Source organism: Tenrec ecaudatus, chromosome 14 (genome assembly GCF_050624435.1).
Source record: "Tenrec ecaudatus isolate mTenEca1 chromosome 14, mTenEca1.hap1, whole genome shotgun sequence".
Classification (NCBI taxonomy): Eukaryota; Metazoa; Chordata; class Mammalia; order Afrosoricida; family Tenrecidae; genus Tenrec; species Tenrec ecaudatus.
Window position 1 is genome coordinate 48,965,303 of NC_134543.1, and position 25,334 is coordinate 48,990,636.

General features: G+C 45.4%; 1 protein-coding gene across 3 annotated transcripts in view; it reads right to left on the minus strand.

The window, feature by feature from the left end:
* The window catches only part of PELI2 (pellino E3 ubiquitin protein ligase family member 2), a 181,639-nt gene that overhangs the window by 80,536 nt on the left and 75,769 nt on the right, over window positions 1–25,334 (minus strand). For 2 of the 3 annotated variants that reach the window (XM_075531379.1, XM_075531380.1), the window contains exon 2: window positions 23,144–23,273. In XM_075531379.1, the coding sequence (XP_075387494.1) occupies window positions 23,144–23,273 (130 nt within the window). Of the gene's footprint in view, window positions 1–23,143; window positions 23,274–25,334 lie in introns of those variants that run through there. The other variant, XM_075531381.1, reaches the window with a different exon arrangement.

Genomic DNA, 25,334 nt, shown 5'->3' on the forward strand with positions numbered 1-25,334 from the left:
TAAACTTCCTATGAAAGAGAAAAACACCAATTCTCTCCTGCAAACAGAGTGGTGTGATTTGCCTTACCAGACATTTGAACTTAAGATAAAGGTCTAGTCATTAAGATGATGTGGCCGTGGCACAGGGGCAAACACGTCAATGGAAGGGAACAGCAAGTCAAATGTCTGGGTCAACACATTCACGCAGGAACTTTGCACATGACCGAAAGAGGTATTACAAGTTCATGGAGGCGGTGAGCTAGTCAACGAACAGTGCTGAGAACATTGGTCATCTGCGTGCAAACAAGGAGACTATTTAATTTACTCACCAAATACTAGTGCACAAAATAAAGAAATTTAAGATTTTTAAAGCCAATTTCTACAGTCTTGACATTGCTAAAACATGCAAACAAGATGCATTGATAATTACTGGTGGCTGGAATCTGAAAACTGGACGCAAAGAATAATCAGCAGTTGGCAAACATGGTCTTGATGAGAGAAACCCAAAAGCCAAGCTCAGTGCCATCGAGTCAATTCCAAGTCACAGCGACCCTGCAGAATAGGGTAGAACTGTCCCCTGTGGATCTCCAAGATTGTAGCTCTCTACAGGAGACAGCCTTGTCTTTCTCCTGAGGAGCAGCTGGTTGCTTTGAACTGCTGGCCCTGAGGTAAGCAGCCCAAAGCATAACCACTATGTCACCAGGGATCCCTTGATGCTAGGAAGTACATGATAGAATTTGCCAATAACAATTTATAAATTGCAAATACCACCTTTTACAACAAATATACCGTTGTACTTCACTGGGTGGAATAAACAAATAGAGCGTCATCTACAGCTATTGGAGGAAAGAGAGTCGGAGGAAGGAAGATCATTAGCCTTAGAACAATGCTAGGGCCACCTCTAGCCATCAATCACCAGCGCACAAGCACACTCAAATTGAGGCTAATTTTTTAATAGGCCCACAAGAAACAAATAAGATGTTACTCATTTAACTTAAAGACCATCTCAAGAAGAGGCTTGCTGTACTGAACATGAACGATGAGTTGTGGATAACATCGAGAACATCTTGCATAAAGAAAGCAAAAAGTCATTTTAAAAGTCAGGAAAGAAGGACAGGAACAAATGGCATGTGAGAGCCTCTGGAGCTTACCCGGAAAGGTCCAAGAGCTGCGAGGACAGAGGGAATGGTGGCAGGAAAGAGCTGATCAGAAGATCTCAGAGGGAAGGTCGAAAAGACAAAGGTCTGTATGTAATGAAGTGTGCAAGGATCTGGAGTTGGAAACCCAAAAGGGAAGAGAGCATGCTTGGCATTTCTAGCTTAAAGAACTGAAGGGAAAAATGCAAGCCTCAAGTTGCCATATTGAAGGATTTTATACACAAAACTTGGAATAACGGAGGAAACACAAAAAACAGAAGATGGAAGGAATATATACAGATTCACTGTACAAGGAAAGAACTAATTGACATTCAGCCATATCAGGACCCAAATCCATGTGAGAGAGGAGATGCTATGGAACAGACTAAAACTGCTCCTTAAGAGTTTCCAAGTTTACAGGAACTACTACTCTCACTTTCTCCCATGAACTCCATCAGTGCGTTTGAACAGCTGACCTCCTGGTTAGCAGCCCACAATGCCACAGAGTGCTGTGCCCTATCACGTAGTACATAACTGACTGAAAATACTGAACTTGGGTCAGACACACTTTAGTCTTACTACTACGACTTTAGTACTACTTTTGCTCTTTGCTAAAAGCATTTATATTCTAAGCATGTATATTCTATAGAATTCATTTCATTAATTCCTGGGGCCTTTTAAAAATTAATACTTTTATTGCGGGCTCTTACATCTCTTATAATCCATACATTCTTCCAGTGTGTCAAGCACATTTGCACATATGCCGCCAACATCATATTCAAAGAGTTCTCTTTCCACATGAGCCCCCTGATATCCGCTCCCCATTTCCTTCCCCTCCCCCCCCCCACGAACCCTTGATAAGCTATAAATTATTTTTTCCATAGCTCACATCATCTTCAATTGCCCCTCACTCACTTTTCTATTTTTCGTCCCCCTGGGAGGGGGTTCTAGGTTGATCCTTGTGATCGGTTCCCCCTTTCTAGCCCCCACCCTCCCGTCATCCTCCTGGTATCTCTACTCCCCTTGTTGGCCCTGAGGGGCTTATCTATCCTGGATTCCCTGTGTTTTGGGCTCTTATCTGTAGCAATGTGCAGGTTCTGGTCGAATCAGATTTGTAAGGTGGAACTGAGGTCATGATAGTAGGGGGAAGGAAGCATCAAAGAATTAGAGGAAAGTTGTGTTTTATTGGTGCTATACTGCACCCTGACTGGCTCATCTCTTCCCTGTGACCCCTCTGTGAGGGGATGTCCAACTGTATACAGAAGGGCATTGGGTCTCCACTCCATGCCTACCCACCCCCATTCACCTTAGGTATGGTTTTATTCTGGGTCTTAGATGCCTGATACCTGATCTTATCGACACCTCATGATCACACAAGCTGGTGTGCTTCTTCCATGTAGGCTTTGTTGCTTCTCAGCTACATGGCTGCTTGTTTATCTTCAAGCCTTTAAGATCCCAGATGCTATATCTTTCAATAGCCGGGCACAATCAGCTTTCTTTACCACATTTACTTATGGTCTTTAGCGATCATGTCAGGAGGGTGAGCATCATAGAATGCTGGGTTGTTAGAAAAATGTGTTCTTGTGTTAAGGGACTACTTGAGTTGTGGGCTGTGGGAAGCAGGCCGTCTGTCTTGGAACAGGCAGTCCGTCTTTCTTGCACTAAGCACCCGCTGCGTTTGAACCACTGACCTTGTAGTTAGCAGCCCAGTGCCTAACCCACAGCACCACCAGGGCCCCCTATAAAGAACAAAGAGATCCTACAAATTAAAAGACAAAGCGAATCTGGTTTAAAAACAGGCAAGGGATCCTTAATACACAAAGATAGTTAGTAAATGCCAGGAAATTGACAGGCATGCCCTTCTTAACCTACTGTATTAGAAATCATTAAATCAACTAACATTTGGGGGATATAAATGAAACGGTATGTTTTAGACGCTACAGTAGGTGACCGAATCAAAGGTATTTTCATTGGTCATTTTTCAAAGAGGCGGGAGGAGGACAAGCACTTCTGTGAGAGGATGAATGGGGGAAGCAAGGGCGGAGGCAGGTTTTCCCCTTAGCCACCTCTGTGATGAGTCCACGCGGTTAGTCTGGACCAGAGAATTACACCGTTTCCAAAACAACAATTAGCAAGCCAGAGACAGTGACATAATTACAGCCTTAACACCAGACATCAAGAACTGACATTTTTCTGTGGCTCGAGTTGCTCAGTAAACATACATTCAGAATAACATCCTTCAAAAACAAATGCCAAACACATTAGTTTCAAGGTTAACAATTTGTGCGCACACACAGACGTGCCTTGGAAGGAAGCAGACAAACAATGCCTGCCCCTTGATCCACGGGGAGCATGTCCCAAGACTCCCAGTGGATGCCTGAAGCCCAGGGACTGGACTCCCAGTGGATGCCTGAAGCCCAGGGACTGTACCGAACCCTCTATACGCTCACACACGAACTTCTCCGGCATTGGCTCTCAGGAGCTGACATTTCAAATTAACAACAGTAGTGGAAAAAAATCCATCTATCGTGGGCATTAGCGACATACAACTGGCAATAGTGAATGCCAAGGTGCCAGGGGCGAGTGTGCTGGCAGGGATGGCTAAGGTTATGTGCCAAAGTGGCTGTGCCATGCTTGTCAGTGGCTTGGCAGTTATGTACTGATGTAATCACCTCCCTTTGTGGCTTCTATCTACCTCCACCTCACGGAGAGGCTTCGGTTTTGCCTGGATGCCAGAATCACTGTGTCCGCGCGAGAGGAGCCCAGGGGTTTCTCCTGCACCCACAATGTGCCCACGTGCCTTCTCCCTCTGCCCCTGGTGCAGGCCTGGGAGAGCCTGGAGGAGGCTGAGTACTGGCGGGAACTGGCCCTGAGGAACGAGCTGATTTTCAATCAGAGCCTAGTCTTTGTAGTCTAACCATGTATGTGTTGAGTCAGTGTTTTAACCTACACATACATAGCATGGGGACTCAGGACAAGCCACTGGACACAGCAAGCTGTTCACCCAACCCTGTGTTTCCTCTGGAGCAGCGGCGGAGCCCGACAGCCCAAGATTGTGTTGTGCTACCTCCAGATGCAACCATTGTCAGACCGCAGTTGACCGGGGCATAACTGTAAGCATCTTAAGAAGAGAACTCGCTCCTCAAGAATCTGGTGCTTCTGCTTAGATTTTCAAATGTACTTGGAATTAATTCTATTTATATAATCCTGGAAGCTGTACTTTAAAAATCTCTGTCATAACATTTTAAGCATGTCTGTACTCTATCATGTCAAGAATAACAAAAACCTAACTCCAGCAGAGCTGGGTTTCCCCTGATAATCATAAATGGCATCTGGAGTCAAATAAAAGATGCAGGCTGTCGACCAGGAAGGTACATGTGGAAACCATGCAAGAAGCATGCCCACACTGGGCCGGAGAACTAACTAAACACGCAGACCACAGCGTCTAACCGACAGTGGTGTCCACGATCGCCAGCGGGCACACTGCATTGTCCGACATCCGATTTCCATTTAAAGATCAAGAAGGTCTTGGTGTTGCAGCCACTGAAAAATCTAAGCAACAGCTTACAGTGTAACAAAACGACCAGGAGAGAAAGCTGCTTCTGATGAGTAGTCTGCCCTGCCTTACAGAGGTGTGGTGTCCAGAGGAAAGGTACCCCCACAGGTATCTTTAGGGCCATGTTTTGTGAATGGAAATGTCTCCGCTGCCTCTAAAGTCTCTTGCTAAATTGCCAAAAGGCCTTTGCACATGGCAGCTCTGCTTTATGGGCAGTAAAATGCCCAACTTCCCTCCAGCGCTTCCTCGGGGAACAGATGCTGTTGAAAGCCGCTTCCGTCTCAGAGCAGCTGAGGCCAGCATCAGAGGCCCACCTCCCGAAGCGCTGCCGGGGCTGGAAGGCACAGCCCCCTCTTTTGTCCCCCACCTCCACCCCCTACCCCCCCCCCTGCGCCCCCAGCTCCCAACCAGAGACAAGGAAATGACGAGCTGGGAAGGGTCAACAATAAAGACAGGACACTATCAGAGCACAGCAGGAAATGAAGACAGGGCACAGCACGTTGACACACAATTAGGAGCCGGGAAGTTCCTTTTACAAGGCTGGTGTCAGGGACTGAATTGTGCTCCCCACAAGGATATGCTGAATTGTGTCCTCCACAAAGATGTGCTGACATCGGAGCCCCTGGTATCTGTGAGTGCCCTCGTTTAGAAATAGGGTCTTCGGAGAGGCTACCAGTTAACACGAGGTCATACTGGAGTCTCCGACTGCAGTATAAAAGAGGTGTCCTTGTGAAGAGAGTAGGGTCCAGGAACAACAGGAAAATGGCCATGGGAATATGGCAGCAGAGGCTAGAGGTTCCCATAAGCCAAGGAGCACCAAAGAATACTAGCCAGCCACCACCAGAAGCTGAGAAAGAGACAAAAGATTCGCCCTTGGCTACCTCCAAAGGAATCAGCATGGCGAACTCCCTGATTCTGAACACCTCGCCTCCAGAACTGGGGGACATGGGGCTTCGGTTCTTATAGGTCGTCCACTTTGTGGTACTGTATTATGGCATCACTAGGGCACTGAGACAGAGGGGTGCAGAGAAGGCCAAAGCGCAACGATGTTCATTGTCTCGACTTAATGTACTTACTCCCGGCCTCCCATGCATCCTTCCACCGGTAGAGGCCTTAAAACAGTTTATGAAAAACTGTAGATACATGTGTTCGGGAAACACATTAAATTAACGAGCTTCCCAGCAGTGGAAGTGCATTCTCCTGCATTCGTTAGGGTGCTCACTGTCTGCAATGAGTGTTGCTGGGATATTTAAATTTCACACCCATGGCTCTTAAATTCAAATAACAGGGGCCAACCTCAGCAGACTTGACTGGATGGCCACGTATCAAAGGGCAGCGTCTTAACCAGCATGATCCCTGGACTCTCCACTGCCTGAATTCTGAACCACGGAAAAGGGGCACCGGTAGGGAAGAGGTGGCTGGAAGGGACCAGGGTCGCTCTGGTAAACGCGTGCCCTATCTTGCACACACCTGAGAATCGCCCAAGGTAGGTTGTCCGTGTGCCCAAATTATATAACAGCAGCGAGAAGGTGAAACCCATTCGCATGATCTGAAAATCATGGGGAGCATGATGGTCGCATGTCATAGGCATGACCAAACTACAGGCTGGAATGAAGAGAATGTTATCAGGGGCTCATCCACAAGCCCAGTGGTTCTCAACCTTCCTAATGCTGTGACCCTTTCATACAGGTCCTCATGTTGTGGTGACTCTCTCCCCCACCTCCAACCATCAAATTATTTTCGGTGCTACTGCACAACTATAATTTTGCTACGTTATGAACTAGGCAACCCCTGTGAAAGGGTCGTTTGACCCCTAAGGCGCTCGTGGCACAAAGGTGGAGGACTGCAGGACTGGCCCATTCAAGCACGGCTACAAACGTGGACACCAGATCACAGGGGGCTGGCTGCTCTGAGGCTGCTTCAATAGAGCTGGGGAAGGGGTGGTATGTGATTGGTCTAGAAGCAGATTCTGCAGGATTTCAGGGCCTATTAGTGAGGGGTGGGGCTCAGTACTAAAGGAAAGAAAGCAGAAAACATAATTTTAAGTTTTTCATGTAGATTCTGCCGCCAGTGATGAGACCCAGGAAGTACAGAAGAGTTGGGGGGAAAGAGTCTGTAACTACAGGAGAGAGCGCGGCTGGTGGCTTTGAACCGCTAACTTTGAGGTTAGCAGCCCATTACCACGACACCACCAGGGATCCTCAAGCAATGTACATACAGTTACTCATTTAGTATTTATAGATTAATTATACATGTGCACACACACTCACTTAGTATCCTAACTCCATTCCACTCACAGTGACCCTAATTATAGACTGGCCTCATACATACGACCATACATTTTGATGGGACGCAACATTTTGATGGACGGTACATTTTGATGGGCACAAGCCACCGCGTCTTTTTACTGCAGAGCAGCTGGTGGGTTCAAGCGACGAACTTCTCGGGCAGCAGCTGATGCTCGTCCAGTCTTGAGGCTCCGTATTTAGCCTTCCAGACAGTTGGATGGGTTGGCATATTTTCCACTTGTTTATAAGAATCGATCTTTCCCTGATACCTGAAGAGAATCCTCACTGGGGGGTCCCAAGCCCTCACTTGGCTGTTTGAAGGGGAGGGAGAGCTAAAGCTTGAGGGGACCTACTGACCAGTGTGGGCCTAGAATCAAGGAGACGAGCAGGTGAAGATGCGTAGCTGCTAATATTGAAGCCAGCATTCCTTCAACCAGCTGCTGTAGGGCATTTACTTGAATGATGGAGTTGGCTCCGAAGAACCCAAAACCAAGCAAACAAAAAAGACCCAAAGTCACTGCCATGGAGTTGATGCTGACGCATAGTGACTCTATAGGATAGCGCAGAACTGCCCCTGTGGGTTTCCAAGACTAGCTCTGTGTGGGAGTAGAAAGCCCCACAGGCTGGACCTTGAGGTTAGCCCAATGCACAACCACTAGGTCACCGGGAGCCTAGGAAGGGCTCCTCTTCTGTCCCCTCGGGGGCCGTGAGATTCGTCAGAGGTAGCAGGGACCTGTCTGGTGCAGTCTCCATCCTACAGCAATCTTCAGGCAGCACACACAGTCATTTTCAGAACTTTTCCATTTGACCTGCGATACCACAACAGACTGTAAAGGAGTGTTGGATCTGGTTGCTACATTAGGAAAAATTACAAAACTTTGTTTTTGCTTAATGGAAGGTGTTTTCATTTTTTAAAAATGGAATAGAACAGCAGCAATTCATGGAATTCCACCTAGCCTTTTTTTTAATGAAAAAGAAGCTTTTAAATTAAACGGCAGACACTCTCTCTCACTCACTCTCCCACTCACTCTCCCACTCACTCTCACTCTCCTCACCTAGCCTTTTATTACACTGAAGCCTCTTTACTATTACCGGTTTCCTGCTTTTCAGTATATTCTAAACGGAGTCATTCTGAACTAGTGGTAAAAGAAGGAAAGATGCTTAAGGATTTTAGGGATATTATTTAGCATGTGAGTTTTCAACCATTGAGGGCTTGGCTTGGATAATTCTTTGCATGAGGACTGTCCTGCTACTGGAAAGAAAATGCCATTGACTCGGACTCGAGGGCAGTGGATTTGGTTTTGGTTTTAGCAGCATTCTTGGCCTCTCCCTACTGTATACCAGTGACTCTACCCCCCATGGTGGCAACCAAAAACCATCTCCAGGCATTGTCCAGTAGCCCCTGCAGGTGGGCCTGGGGCAAAAATCACCTCTGGTTAAGGACTACTGATACGGACTCTTGAACTCTGGATTCAAGATGAATTTCGTTGAGTATACCAGTGCCCACTTACTTGAGCTGAAATGGCCACTCTTCTCTGGTCAAGAAACCATCTCACTTCTCTCTGTTAAGTGAGGGAGAAATAACTCAGAGGTTGGAATGAATGAATGAGTAAGTAGCGGTTCTCCAGTTTTAAGGTGGAACCTTGCCCATGGTCCAAACAATGACTGCCATCAAGTCAATTTCAATTATATGCCCTTTAGGACAGGGTAGAACTGCCCAGTGGATTCTTGAGAATGTAACTCTCCTGGAGTAGAAAGCCTCATTTTTCTGTTGTGGACCCAGCTGGTGGTTTTGAACTGCTGACTTCTTGGACAACAGCCCTAAATATAACCATGATGACACCAGGGGGCTCCTCTTCATTGATCTGGGCTGCAATTCTCAAGGTCCACAGTTTAAAGCCACCACCGGCTCCTGGAGAAAGACAGGGCTTTCTACACCCGCAAACACTTCCAGTCTCAGAAAGCGACAGGGGCCCTTTTACCGGGTCCTATAGGGTCACCACGAGTCGGCATGGGCTCGATTGCAGCGACAGTGAGATGATTATGATGACTACTTCCAAGAATTTTAAGTATCATGTGACATCTGTCCCCATTATGCCACGGAAATGGAAACCTAAGGGGATATCAAAATTGGGCAAGTTTTTCGACAAATCTAATGCTCATTCTTCTAAGCTTGGCATTGCTCTGTCCTCTGGCAGGCAAAGTAGCAAAGAGATTTGCTTTCAGAATCTCCTGACAAGTTCCCTTTCCGTCAGTAATTCTATGCAGCTTATCAAAAAACAAAACAAAACAAAACAAAACAGCTCTTGCTTTAAATCAGGCTTTGTGGAGCTGGAGAGGCGTGCTTTACAAATTAAGTTCCCATACGGAGCTCATCTGCCTTTGGCCCAGATTAAGAAGGCTGGAAACGGTTTGGGGCTCAGTTGCCTGTGCCTTTTTATCGAGGCCGGAGAGGTGCGTGTCAAGACCATAGGGTCGCAGTCCAGGCAGAGGGATGTGGGACTCTCCGCACCCCCCCTCCCCCCCCCGGCCATAGGGGTCTGTGGGACGCCGATTTCCTCCATTGCCTCCCTCATGGCACGCTGGGAGCCGCCTCTTCCTTCCATTTAACCCAGTGGCTGGCCCCGCAAGGGCAGATTCGCCTTGGCTGCAGCAGTGGCGATGAGTTTCACAGAACCAAGAAAGCAGCAGGGGGAGGCAGGACAGGTGTGTGAAAGAAAAGGGGCCCCTTGAATCCGAGTGAAAAAGCAAAGGGAGATGAGTTGCAAATATGCATTCTGTGGAGTCCAGCACACACCAAAACAGACATGCAGTCGCATGAATCAGCAAACGACTTCCGTCCTGTTAAATGAGAGTGAATCGCACTCACTAGCTTGTAGGCTGGGAAAAAACCCACAATATGACAAGCTCAAATATGTTAATAAGTGCTTTTTATAAATTGATTGTGCAGCGATCAAAATCACAGTTTAGATTTTTTAAAGTACGAACTTTTACTTTGAGAAATATTTCATGTACATATGTGAGACTTAATGTATGTTTGCTCTGTTTTTGTCAAAATAAAACCAAAAATCCAAACTCACCGCTGAGTCGGAGCCAGCCCGTCCTGGTGACAGGTCGGGCTGTGATCGAGGCTTGCAGTTTGGACCCACCAGGCATTCCAGGGCGACAGACGGGGCTTTCCACTCCGCGCACAGTCAGAGTGGCGGAAACTCACGGGGCCCTTTCACCCGGCCCTGTAGGGTCGCTAGGTCTAGTTCGTCAATACAAGGAGTGTATAACTTGTCCTTGATTATGGATGGCCCCCACCCCCAGAATGTTGCATTAGGAAGATTTCTACTCGCACTCATTCACTGTTTACTCCAGAGAGAAAATAAGTCCTCGAGTTACGGCCCTCTTCTAGGACATCTTAGCTTGACTCCCGTTTCTGTGAATTTTGTTGTTGGTAGAGTATTTGGTTTGAGAAGTAATAAAACATTCTTTTACTGCCTTGTTATTTTGTTTCTTAAAAACACGATTTATGAGTTCTGTGAACTGATAGGTGGTAAATGAACAATAAAACCCCACTGCCATTAAATCAATTCTGACTCATCACAAGCCTGTAGGACAAACCAGAGCTGCTCCTTAGGGTTTTCAAGGCTGTGAACCTGTGGAGCAGGGAGCCTCATCTTTCTAACACGGAGCAGCTGGGGGCTCTGAACCACCGACTTTGTGAGGAGCAGCCCACTGCCTCCCCAGTTCCCAGGTGGTAAAAGCTGAGTAGAGAGGCTTTTATTGCCTGAGCTATGAAATATTTGCTTTCCCACCGGACTGGTGGCGTTTTACCAATGGGACTCTTTCTCCTCCCTACAATTGTACTCTATTCTCTATACATATATCTAAATTGATAGATAGGTAGTGAGAGAGAGAGACAGAGAGAGAGACAGAGAGAGAGAGAGAGAGAGAGAGAGAGAGAGAGAGAGAGAGAGAGAGAGAGATAGATAGATAAAGATGGATGAGAGCGAGATAGAGAGACCGACAGACACACTCAGGCTACTCGATTTTACAACTGTGAAATCTGAGTACCATTTGGCAAGCAGGTCCTCAGCTGGACCATTGATGTATGACTTTCAGGGGAGGAAACCAACACACCACAACATGCAGAAGTTAGCAGAGAATTAAAAGGTCTTCCCGCCAAGATTCAATTCTGTCAATGCGTGCCTGACGTAGCTGGCCAACCAGCTTTCTAAGTAAAGAGACATTCCTCATTTGGGCAGCAAGCAGCTGGATTTTAAACTAGTGCACGCCGTACACGTGAATGCGGTTAGCTATGAAGGACTTTCTTTTGACTTCGTATCCTAAAGTAAAATAGCTAACCCTTTATAATACCGTTCATAATTTCCAAAAACCCTGCAGAGGTGTTAGTTACTTAAAAAAACTGCTGAAGCCCAAACTTGAAAACATACAGGGCAACAAAATGAAGTCTCAGACAACGGAAGACTAAATAGCAATGATCCAATCATCCATATGCCCCACTGTGGGAGAGTCCGCCCACAAACAACGAGGGAAAGGAGCGCGGAAACAAGGCCATCGCGGGTCACCTCTCACAGTCAGCACCGAGAGAACAGCTTGTGGTCTAGATACGGATGATGGCTACCCGGTCACCGCTTGGTGTCCGGGAACACCAAAAGGGTGGCATAAGGCGGGGTCTTGGGGTGCTGGTAATGAATGCTCTCTTTTTGATTTATGTTCTTTAAAGGAAGTTTTCTTAAACTAAAGAAGGTAGAGTAAGATCTCTTTCCTAGAATTCCCATTCTTCTGTATTTTAAGAGAATAACCTCCATTCTACCTGCCTTATAAGCCTTAAATACCAATGTGTTTAGAAGTTTAAAAATATGATATTAGTTTGAAAAGTAAGATAACAATGGGTTTTTTGTGCTGCTGATATTCAATGTAACAACTTTCAACTCAGCACTACAGGAAAACATTTAAAAACACTAACCTTTGTGAAACCAAGATGAAGCACTGACTTGAAAAATACAGAAAACATAGAGTAAAAGAAACACTGGCAAGCTACAAAGTGCATGAGGATCCCAAACCGACTTGGGCCAGATGCATTTTCACACCAAGTGCCTTATTCAAGTGATGTGGTAAGTACGGGCGTCCTCGAGTGAGGGCAAGCACTGGCTCTCCGCGTTGGTCGGCTCAGTTATTCAGAAACTGCTCATTAATAAATCTCCACAGATGCTGTTCTGAAAAAGGCGCTACACGTAAATTGTGAAGCTTACTGAGGAAACCAAATCCACGTTATCAAGATGCCGTTTTAATTTTTAGTCAGCGTATTTGACCTAGAATTTTTTTAATGTCATCAAACTGCCAATAATTAAGATAGATGTTAAGTTGGATCCCCATCCTGAGCCCACTTACACCTTCTGTTAACAGGTAATTTATTCTTCTCTGAGAAGTCAACCGCTAATAACATTAGGTAACATTCGTCAAGTGCTTCACGTATCGGGCATCTTGTGAGTGTTCTGCTTCAAGAACTGCTTTAGCTAATCCTCAAGAGCCAGGAGGCTGACGGCACTGCATGCTAATGCAGGCCTGCCAATGACACTTCTCAACTTGCAAAGACTGGGTTTAGCGGTGGAAGGAAAGCATCCCTCCCCACGCCCCAGCCCCCCACCCCAATCTCTGAGGCATACGTCGAGAAAGGCCTTCCGTCAGCCTGGGACCGTGACTCTCCCCAACGAACACAGTCCCCATGCTGGGGTGGACATGCAAATGTAAAATAAAGTTCTGTTTCCAAAAATCCACTGAGATTTGGGGGTTGTAGGCCACTGCAGGCTAACCCAGTGCTGACTGTCAGAAACTTCGGTTCAGAAAGGTGGAAGGATAAATATTTTGACCAGAGCCACACCGAGGAGAGAAAAGCCAAGACGTCTAAGCTTGAAAGTCCCTGCTTTCCGCCAACCGGGTTCTCATAGTAAAAAAGGCTTAATCGGAAAAAAAAAAAAAGGCTTAATCGGTTGTTTTCGCTTAACATTCACACAGAACAAACGTGCTTCCTGAGATTTAAAATAGAAAAGAACCGCACACAAGTTTCTGTGCAAAGGTAGGAATCAAGATGGCATTTACAATAGATAAAATTTGGAAATGAACGGAATTTCCAATAAGAGTCGGTGAGGCAAATTTTCAGGCGTAACCATAATGAAGTAGTATGCAATAATGACAGATGCGTGTGCAAAGGTCTTTCCCTGTAAGAGTGGGCAGTGCCAGAGGAGGTGCGGGAAAGCAGGCAAGGCAATACACACAGTTTCATCCCAATTCTGCACTCACCTCGCACCCAAATTACCAAATGTGCTTCAAACTCTACAATGATTTGTATGCATGACTGTCGGTTTACAGAACACCGACATGTCAGTCATTTATCGGCTCGCTGGAACAAGAAGCCCGTTCAGCCCACTCACAAGACAATAACAATGTGCGATTAAGCGACAGCCCCTGTCTTCCAGGAGCTTTCTGTCTAGGACAGTAAGATAGGCAAGCCTCTAACAACTCAAACAGCATCAGCGCACTGGTCGGAATACACAAAACAGACAAAAGCCTGCAGGGAGGGACACGCCTGAGAGACTATTTAGGAGGAAATGACATTTGGGTATGTTCAAAGGGATAGTGGGAGCAAAGGTTGGCATAGGAGGCTGGAGAATATTCTAAGCAATAAGAACATCACAGGCAAAGGTGCAAAGACAAAGACAAACACAGCCACCTGGGGAAGCTACCTGGCATGGTCAGGGCGGACTGCAGAGAAGTTGCCAGGGCCATCACTAAGGGCCCACCTTGGAGCTGAGTCAGGATCCACACGACACAGCTGGGGACCCAGGTCCGCCTCACTCCAGCTGCGGTGAGACCAAGCTAGACTGGGACAGGGAGAAATGCTGCCGAATGCTTCCTGGTCAGAATCTTTGTTAAGGGAAGGAGCTCACCACTCCTAATATTTTTCAAAACAAAAATAATAAGCAGTCTCTGCTGAACCAGAAGACAAAGAGGTTAGCTCTTGGTGTTAACAGAAGAAAAGGGAAATAAAGACCAAATGCCTCAGGCTAGAGACCAACGGGGAGTGCTTTCGCCCTGTCCACAAAGCAGCGAAGCAGAATTATCTAACCTCAAAGAACAGGAGAGGAGAGAGAACCTTATGGTGATTCTGTACACAAAAACATGATTGCTAGGGATTGAGAGGACAGAACAACGTGTGCCAAGGTTAAAAGTGGGGGGAAGGCAGTGTGGATATTTGTGAACTACCTATTATCAGTCTAGCACTTTGCAAAACTAACACTACTCTGAAGGGATGGCAGACTTTCTGGAAGTATTCACTACGGGCGCTGTGAGTCATACATCAAAACCGACTGGTGTTCAGACTCAACTCTGTAAAACAAAGTAAAATAATCACCTAATTCTAGGCATGTTTGCAAAAAGTATTCATGACAAGGGTGATATCTAACAAACCAAAATTGTAGGTAAATATGTAACTCAAAAAACCTTAAACATTCTCATTCTCTAAGTAACAAAAAACTACACCTAAATCTGTGCCTAAATGATGCACATTACAGCACCAATCAGTCATCAAATCATGCTAATCACTTCAAAGTCATCTGTTAATTGCTAGAAATTACTGCTGTGATCCTTGATTTGATGTAACTGTCACAATCTAAGCAAAGCATGTCTCAGGTATGAGTTGACATAGGAAATCAGGCTCTTCCAATAACTTTCCTTGCTGCATTCAACGTAAATGTGTCAACTGATTGTGGGCATGTTGATGTTGTCAAAACACAGCCCTTTCATAGTAAGTCTTCTGTGGTGACTGATGTCGGGCTTCATCCTCGTCTGCAATCTGTGGACAACAGCAAACCACTGACCGGCTCTGAGCCATTATCACAACCGTGTTCTATTTGAGCCCATGGTGCGGCCACTGTGTCGGCTCATCCCTCTGAGGAGCTGCCTCTTTCCACTGCCTTTACCAAACCGGTAAGCCCCGGCTCCAGGGACTGTTCTCTCCTGATGACACGGCCCACAGGACTATGAGTGGAAGGCCCCTCTTTTCTTAAGGAGAGGAATCCTTCCAACACAGACTTCTTCTGGCAGCCCATACTGTGACATTCAGTAGTCTTTGCCAACCCCATAATGAGCTTGTTGGAACATTTCATTGATAGTCTGTCAATTCCTGGAGCCTTGTTTTTCACTAATGCCTTCAGGGGCAGCTCAGACCTCTTCGTTCTTCCTCTTTTGAGGCTTGTTGCCCGGTCAGTATTTTACTCAGACTCCTTCAACAGCGCAATATCAGGTTTGAGTTTGTTCTTCAGTCCCTTCAGCCTGCGGTATGCTGAGCACGTGCGTCCTTTGGTTCATTTTCAAACCCTGTCCAGCCTTTGCACATTTCATTTTGGAATGTTGAAATTTTCTGCTCAGCTCGTTTACTTCATCATTTCTTCCATTTGCTTTGACTACTCTACGTTCAAGGGTGAGTTTGTCTCTTCTGACATCCACTTTCCTTCCTTTGTCTTTTTAATGACCTATTACTTTTTAATGTATGATATTCTTGATGTCATCCACAGCTCAGCAAGTCTCTGTCGCTCACGTTCAGTGTGTCTAATCTGTTCTTTAAATGTTCTCAAAATTCAGATGGGCTATATTGAAGATCACTATTACTTTTCTTTAACTTCCACATGCACTCAAATGTGATGATGTGATGGCGTGTTCTCTAGCCAGCCTTTGCCTTGCTTTGGCTGCTGATGCTGAACTCTACATTGACTCTTCCCACAGATGTAACCCATTTGATTTTTGTGTATTCCACCTGCAAAAGACCACATGTATAGTAGCCATTCATGTTGTTGAAAATACAGGAATGGCTGACTGCGAATGGATGGACGAAGTCGTGGTCTTACTAAGTTCTATCGTGTGCTCTCCAACTTAGTTTCAAACACAAGGCCGTACTTTCCAACTACTGGACCTTCCTCTTTGTGTCCAACGTCTACGTTCCCATCAGCAATAGTTCTCAAAGCATCTTGACTGCAAGCTGGATCACGTTCAGACTGAGGACGGTGCAGAACTCGTCAACTTCTGCACCACTAGCTGTAGTGGTTGGTGCTTAAATGTGAGTAACAGTTGTTTAACTGAACTTCCTTATAGCACATAGATATTATCCCATCACAGAGAGCACGGGCTTCAAGGCGGGTCTTGAAGTGTTCTTGTGGACAATGAAGGCGGCATCATTTCTCTTGAATGTGACATTCCCACAGGATTTTCTGCTTAAAAAGGGCCAACAGCAGCCCACTGCAGCTCAACCATACCTAGGACATCAATCTTTATCCGTCCCACTTCATTTCTTTTTATTTCAAGTTCTCCTGGATTCATACTTTGTGCAGTGCATGCCAGTTTATTAATGGATGTTCCTGCAGTGAATCTGTTCATTTTGGCTGGGGCCCCAACAGCAAATGGAGGTCCCCAGAGAGTCAGCCCATCTAAAGCGTTATGGCGACTCGACTTTGAGAAGGCGTGTTTGAAGTGCCTCCCAGCTTGAGGGGCTCACCACCTCCAGCTTCATTGGACAATGTCTCGATGCTGAGGAGGTCACGGCTACGCTGCCAGGGCAGGCAGCCTGCTACTTCTACTGCCTTCTGTGATTTTTGTCTTTAATAAAAATTGCCTGCCTTGAGAGTATTGACTTCTTTTACATTCACCCTTTCTATTAACTTCTAAGCCAGCAGTTCTCAACCTGTGGGTCGCGACCCCTTTGGGGGTCGAGCATAACAGTAACAAAATTAGTTATGAAGTAGCAACGAAAATAAGTTTATGGTTGGGGGGGTCAGGACAACATGAGGAATGTCTTAAGGGTGGCAGAAGTATTAGGAAGGTTGAGACCACTGATCTAAGCCATGAGAATCACTTCTTGATTTGTCAGGTTTAACTAACTGGCTTGTATTTATACAATTCTATTCCCTCAAAACTCAAAATTCTAGAAAGACAAATGATCTCATAGTTTAAATTTCAATTAGCCAAGTCCTAAGAATGAATAAATTTAAAAGGTTTTATTAAATTTCCATTGTATTCTTTCAGATTTGTCAACAAGTAAGTGTTTGGGGGCATGGAATTTAGTAGCTAATTGAATAGTTTGTCTGTTGGAATTAATATTTGTCATTTCCCAAATAGCCTCTGATTCACTATCATAAATTTCTATATTCCATAGTGTATGTTCTACCACTTACCATTTGTCCAAAAAAAAAATCTAACTAAACGTTTCCTTTTTGTTTGGTTTTCACAAAACCAAAAGAAATGCTAACAAGGTTAAAATGTCACTGATTAACAATTTTATCGTCTAAATGCTATTCCTGTTTTCTTGTAAGTGAATATTCCAGTTTTTATACGATTTCCATGGAGCCTTGATGCTGTAGTGGGTACAGGTTAGGCTGTGAATGGCAAGGTTAGCAGTTCAAAGCAACCAGCTGCTCTGAGGGAGAACAAGGAGGCTTTCTACTCTCCGAAACCCATAGGAACAGATCTACTCTTTCCTATAGGGTTGCTATGAGTCAGTCAACTCAAAGGCAGAAAGTTTGGTTTTTTATTTTATACATTTTAAAAATTTCATACAATTTTCAAACGTGTTTTACATCATTAACACACAGGTTCCCCATCAGTTTCAAAATACCTCATTATTTAAAATTCAAAGTCTTGGATACAATATTTTCTCTGGAAAATACATTTATTTTATACAAGATAAAAAATACAAACACTTCAAAAACAAAAATCCAAGTGACTAATTTGGTTTTATCTGGCTAATGAATTTTCTAGATAATTAAATGGAACCAGTAAAACACATCAAATGAAACCCTCCATATTTTTTTTCTAGAATTCAGGTGAAAATTATTTTCTCCCTAGCATTATATTAGCATCTTTACAAAATCTGTACCAAATCCACCTGGTCTTCATATAAATATTTCTCACTGAAATGTTTTTTTCTTGGATATGACAATAAAGTTTAATGTGTTTTAGAGTTTGTTCATTCCAGCTTTGTAAAATTTAAAAAGAAGAAAAACTAAAACTAGCTTTAATATCTTGAAGGCCCCATTTAGGATAAATTATTAAAACACTTGGAGCTGAAATGGAAGCTTTGTCAATAGAGACTGGAATTCCACTGCCCTGTTTTCTTTCTCTGCAGACACAGGTTTTCCAGCAGTCGGGACAATAAACCTAAACGGTGGTGGTACATTCCCTATGAAGACTGTTTTTAGAAGTTCTGGTAGACTTTCACATCAGAAAATTATTTTAAACTAGATGGTGTCTTGGTACTTTATAAATAAATATTTTTTACTTTGCTTTATTAATACTATTTTTGTTAGAACCTTTTGGGAAGTTAATCTTAATTTTTTGTGTGAAACTGATTCATGGGCTTTTAATATTTTTCTTATTGATGACTACAAATTATCTTGATATATGTCATAAGCTTCTAAATTGTTTAGCATCTTCAACTTTTTGAGTTAAATGATATACGACACATTATTAGCAATGAAAAGGCGCTCATAATTTGGTGGAAATGCTCAAGTTGACTTCCCTCTAGAGAGACAAGTAATGTCACGCACATGCACATCCTGCCCTTCCGTCCATTACTCACTCCGTTTCCTTTTCTCCCCTCTCACACATTCTGAACAGTCACGCTTCGGACATCTAAAAGGATAAAACAGACCCCAACATTTTTGCCTCCTTTCTTGTAATAATATATCCGAAGGGTCTTCAAAAAGTTCCTGGAAAAAAATCATGATCTTTCTATTCTATTTTCCATAATTTTTAAGGCCCCTCATAAAATTCATTCAAGATATTCTTGTAACTTATAAACATATCACCTCACCACACACTTACTACTTATCCAAGAGTTTCACTAACAATGAAACCAGAGGCCTGAAGGGCAGGAGCCATTAAGTGGTCTAAAGATCCTGATCCGCTGACAATTCGGCTTCGGAACAGATAGGGAGAGGCGCTTGGGCCTCCCCGATGCCCCTACACAGACTGTGTGGACAGCCAGGCAGCCTGGGCTTCTAAAGCACTCGCTTATCCCGCCTACAAAAATGAGCTTGAACTACTGAATTTACATGCAACTTTATACTGTTTTACTACTTCGCATGGTTACTGTTACAGGTTTTTCAATGGCCAATAAGGAAGCCACACTATTTCATCAATCATTCAAGTGCAAACAGGATCAAGAGCAGCCCCCGACTGCAGGAATCAGAGTAAACAGTCCTCATTGTCCTCTAAACTGCCGCTCAAACCTCTAGACCTTGTCCAATCTGAACTGCGCCAACTGGAAAGGAGTGATTTTCAATCGCCTAAAGAAAAAAAAATGAGGCCGTGGTGGGAAGGAGGTTCATGACACAATCTGTGCAGAAAAAACCATGACGGTGAGTTTCCATGTTAATGGAACTAAATTAAATGTAAGCCATGCTGTTAGCAAAATAGGAGACCTGGTGGCTTGGTTCTTACAGTTTGGGCTGCTAACTGCAAGGTCAGCAGTTCGAAACTCCCAGCTGCTCTGCGGAAGAAAGATGAGGCTTTCTAATCCCGGGGCAGTTCTACCCTGTTCTTCTGGGTCACTAAGAGTCAGCATCGATGGAAGTGACAATGGCAGGGTGGCTAGCAAACTAGTCACCATCACCCATACCCCACAAGACAAGAAAAGTCACGTGTGTAAGACCAAAATAGTTGTCCATATCACCAAGTAAACAAGCCTAAATTGCCTTAAATGCTCAATCATATCACACTATGTCCCCCTGCTTAAAATCATTTCAATGCTTGCTCTAAAAAAAATAGTAAAGCCTCCAACTAGACCATGAGAACTTTAAATCGGACTTCCTCCTCTTCACTCCCCAAAGGCTATTTCCTCCGATGCCGCCGTCTGTCCAGCCGAACACGTCCGCTTGTCTCACAGCAATGTTACAATATGCCCTGAAGGTTTCAGTTTGCCGACTCCCCAGAGGGTGAGCCCATGCCACGGCTTCTTCCCTGCAGTGTCTCTCACGCCTAACGTGGCCCTGGCCAAAGAGGGGCTCTACCTGTGGGGTACACTGCTTACAGTCTCTCCGCGTAACAGAACGGCCGTAAGTAAAACAAGGCTTGGGATTTTTAAAAACATCCCTGTGAACATTCCTCCGAGAGCTAATGTGCACCCAAATGAGGATCAGGCAAATAGAGCGGACACAACAGTAACACGCCTGCGTGGGCGTTGGCATGGGCAGAAGACCAAGAACGCGGGTTTCCCAGCGGCCACTCCCACCAGCTAAGGAGTACCCCGTTCTGACCGCGGAGCGCGGCGCTCTGGCTGTGGCACCCCAGCCAAGAGGCAGAGCGCTCAGAGTGGAAGGCTGGGCCGGCGCATCCACTCTAAGGGGTCTCCTGTCTACAGCGCCGGCTGAAGAGGACTCTCCTCCTTACTGAGAGTCCAGGGTCACAGTGTACGGGATGACAGACTGCTGTCAACTTAAGTCACACGGTTTTTCCAAGTCCCACCACATACATGTGAGAGACCAACACTGGAGCAGATGGTAAGGAGAACACCACCCTGGCACTCTGAAGGGCAGGGAAGTGAGTGACAAGAAGGGGAGCCAATCACAATGATCGATGTTTCACCGTCCCCACCCCCAGGGACAAACAATAGAAATGTGGGTGAAGGGAGACAGTGGTCGGTGTAAGATATGAAAATAATAATACTTTATAAATCTTCAACGGTTCATGAGGGAGGGAGGGTGGGGGATGGAGGGGAAAGTGAGGAGCTGATATCAAGGGCTCAAGTAGAAAGAAAATGTTTTGGAAAAAATGATGGCAGCATATGCACAAATGTGCTTGACACAATGGATGTGGGGATGGATTTTGCTAAGAGCACTAAAGCCCTCAATAAAATGATTTAAAAGAAAGAAGGCACTCCAGCACGGCCAGGGAAAGGCCCAGGCCCAGGGCCTGGGGCAGAGGGGGTGCCAAAAGTAGCCAGGATAAAGGCATCTGGGGTCGAGACAACATGTAACTGGAAGGCAAGTGGGCTGGCCATCCTGGCAAACATGGTGGCACAGGGAGATAGAGGACTGGGTGTCTTGCTCTCATCAGGTAATACATCCCGTGAAAGTGTACAGACACAAGTCTAAGGAACTGGTGGCTCAGAGGGGGCATCAACCCCATCCGTGGGAGGCCAGGCGATCGGATGCTGAAGGGTCCCAGCCTCAAAAGCCCTATGGGGCAGTTCTTCGCTGCACCCATGGGGCTGCCGTCAGTTGAACCCTAACAGCTGCAATCAAGAGTTCGAGTGTGCTGTCAGTCTGTGACCATGTGACAATGGGCAGGCCTCTGCGTCACGTCAGGGAGCAAGTGGGACATACGTGACGCCATGAGCCCCGGTATAGAAATGATCACCGTCATGGATGCTTTGTCTGGTTTGCAGAAGGGTGAGAGAATAGGAGACTGGATAGGGATTGACCAAATCATTTTAGTCCATGGACTGAAAGACACAGAAGAGAAGAGTCCATTAGGAAAATAAGCAGCACGTTAGGAGATGTAGGCTGACTCACTGGGAGGTGTATTTTGAAGAAAACGGGTCGATCCGTCGCATTAAAGAACCACCGAGATTACAGCCTAGGCGATTCTGTGGGGTGGTTCTTCTCTGTCACCGGGGTGGTGAGGACTGCGAACTGACTCGATGGCACCTAACAACAAACGCCATCATGCTCCTTGGTCTGTGTAGTCAAAATAAGTTTTCCATAAAACTTTTGAAATAAAATCTGAGATTAAAAAAGATCCTCATGAGAGAAAGGGAAGAGAAAAATCAACCAACGGGCAAAACCACAAGAACACATCGACCTCAGCACAACACTGTCGGCACTCATGTCTGAAAACATTGACCTTGGTATCCTCCTGAACCAAATACTCTCGGATCACAAAACGTTCTCCAAAAATGTTCCTGACCTTCCATGATTCTGCTGCTAGTCCACCTCCTCCTTTTTTCAGAATTGTTCTAAGGCTGGTTTCCTTCAAAAGCGCCCTTCCCCTTTTCTCTCTTCTCTCCCTAAAAATGTCTCCGGTCGGGAAGTCAGTCTCGAGACTGTGTTCTCTACTCTGCAGTTTCCTTAGTGTCCGCGATTTCCCCATCGCGCCGTTTCCTCCTTAGAACAAGGCCCTCCATCAAATACACGCAGGCAGACTCTTTTCATGACACTGCTTCAAAGACAATAGGAAATTGTGAATAAAAATGTCAACAAAAGTGATCTATTTTCCTAAGGCCAAATAAAACTATCATGGTCTTTCCATGAAGGCATTCATTTGCCTTGAAACCTGGGTTTTTACTATCAGTGGGGATCAAGTACATGTTATTTATTCCACATGGCCCAAGCCCATTACAGTAAGTAAACATGCCCAGCCAGCAGTCCATCCAAAATACTCCAAGTGGATAGAATTCGTTTTTGAAAAAGGAAACTGTTATACATTAAGACATATATTTAATTGAAAGAAAAACTGTCATAAATCTGATAGATGAAATTCATGAACCAGATAGATTGCAAATTGGCATTTTCCTCTTGCTTAGATGTCAGGAAATAGATAAAATACTCATTAAAAAGTGAGCCTTTTATGCTCTTCAAATTTATGAGCCTGGAAATATGTATATAGAAGTTTCTTTTCAATACCACATAGCTCTTGTCACTTCGGATCTAAGAATCACACAACTTCAATTCCACGTATGTGCTGGTTATGTGTTAACACATGATTAAAGGAAGGAAAATAACAAAGCTTGATAAGACTTATATCCAGATAGCATCAATATACACTTCAGGACAGCATTTCTCTTTCAACCAGCATTGAGATAATAAGCTGGTTCCATTCTACCCTGCAGTAGTGGTTTACGACCAGTGGGAGGGGGTCTGGGGGCAGAGCGATTCTGCTCCCTGCCAGGGGACATTTAACAGTGTCTGGAGACACGGCTGGTTGGCACAATAGGAGTATGTATGCACTAGACTGCAACTGGCATCTAGTGAGCTCCTGGTAGGGAGGCTGCTCACCATTCTACAGGGCACAGCACAGCCCCCAGAGCAAAGACCGCCCAGCCCTAGTGTGTGAGCCACCCTGTCCACAAAAACAAGCTGAAACCGCTTTCAAGGCATAAAGGTGAGTCACTGTTTGCCACCTACCTTGGATGCCTGGGGCGTTGATATCACGTGGACCGTGCTGGGTTTGACCCCGTTGGGCTTGGGCCTTTTATAGAGAGCAAATCTACTTTTCCTCCTTCCGCGGTCTCCATTCGGTAAGGCACCATTGTACCTACGAGCACAGAGGAACAGGGACGTCACTTATTTGTCAATTTCAAGCTTTGTAAAAATAAAGGTTTGGATGAAATAGGGGAAAAGAAGGAAGATAAGAATCACCACACGACCCCCCACAACCAGGCTAAAGACTGACTTCCCCCCACAACCAGGCTAAAGACTGACTTCCCCCCACAACCAGGCTAAAGACTGACTTCCCCCCACAACCAGGCTAAAGACTGACTTCCCCCCACAGCCAGGCTAAAGACTGACTTCCCCCCACAACCAGGCTAAAGACTGACTTCCCCCCACAACCAGGCTAAAGACTGACTTCCCCCCACAACCAGGCTAAAGACTGACTTCCCCCCACTACCAGGCTAAAGAGCTGATTTCGGCTGGAGTGAAATTACTAGCCCTTCCAGAAATCGACTTTAAGAGTGATGGACAGGGAATTGTAGGTTTCCTGTACAATAAAGTCAGACACCTCAATTTTTTTTTGTACAGGCAGTGTATAAATAAGCAAATGAGCATTCTGCAGAGGCCAGATTACTGCTGGTTCCATTCTGTAAGCATCCTTCTAATGGGCCCTAGAGAAACATGCAAGAAATATTTTTAAACGAACTAGTTAGAAAACAGCATACTAATTAAACCTCATCACTCACTCTCCGATCATGTTAATGTTATCCGTAAGGTTTTTATTTGTAAGACGACCAAATTGAATTGCTTGCTTTCTTAAAAGTTCGGAATTCAGGACATTGATTCCCTCCATTTGAATTCTACATTGTCATGCTAACAACACACAAACAAAAGCAGTTTGTAAATATTAAATAATAACCATGACCCTATCAAAAGGGGGGGATTGCCCATAAAAAGACACAGAAGTACAACGATCTGTTTTAGTCCATAAACTGGCAAATTACTGAGAAAGCCACCTGGAAGACACATAACGCCCCCCAGCAAATTCCCTGTATTTACTAACACGGGTGTTTAAAAGAACAGCAGGAATACCGTTAGCTTTCCAATTTTCGACTTATTTTCTAGCGCTGTGTGTGCCCTTTTCCCGGGCTGCCATATGGATGCGGCTCTTCTCCCTCTTCCCCGTGGCAGAGACTCCCTTCCAGAACCCACCTGCACCCAGGCCGGCAATCATGAAATGTTACCAGGACAGACAGAACACTTCCAGGGCTCCTTCCAAACCCCAGAGCTGGGGACCAGCTGTCTGGCTGGCAGCTTGTCCTCCCTGCCCTGGGGGGGTCTCTCAGCGGACCCCCGAGCCTCAGTGCTTCTGCAGTCTCACAGGGAGGAAGAGCAAGGCTGGCGCCAGAGGAGTGGATGTGGAAACCAGGGAGGGGGCTTTGTGTGTCTGGTTTTCATTTTGGTAGCGCCATGGTGAGGATGGATTTAAATTATCACCCAGAGTTACTCCTGTTGTGTTTATAATCTTTCCATTTCCATCACAAAAGGCTATTAGCTATCCAGACATGTTTCTTTGCTAGAAGAAAGAAATAACATATTTTTCTCAGGCGAAATCAGAACAATGTACATAATTTTCTTAAACACACATGGAATCGCTACAATAAATTACCCAGGAGTAATAACAAAACAGAAAAATGTAACCACACTTTAATAGGTTTCCATAACGTTTAAATCAAGGTGGGTATTTTACATCGAGAGGAACCCAGATGGGCGGAAAAAGCCCTGGCTTGCAACAATGTGGAGGTGGTCCACTAGCAGGGCCTCCTGGCAATGAGCACACATCCTCCATGCCTTCTCCCCCCACCCACCCCCACCGCTCTGCACCTTTCTCCTAAATATGTTGTTGTCGTCTAGTCTATTCCAACTCACGGGGAGCCCCGCCTGTGCAGAGTGGAACTGCTCCCCTGCGTTTGCAGGTCAGTGACCTTCAGGACGGAGGGCCAGGCCTGGCTCCTCAGAGGCTCCTCTGGGCGGGCTCTCACTGCGGACCGCTGTGGCTGTCGAATTCGTCACCCTGAGCACTCTCTCAGCTACCCATAGAAAATGCGATCCGGTCTGGGGAGAGGAGGACGCTGTTGGAGCATCTGCTCAGGTCACCATTCCA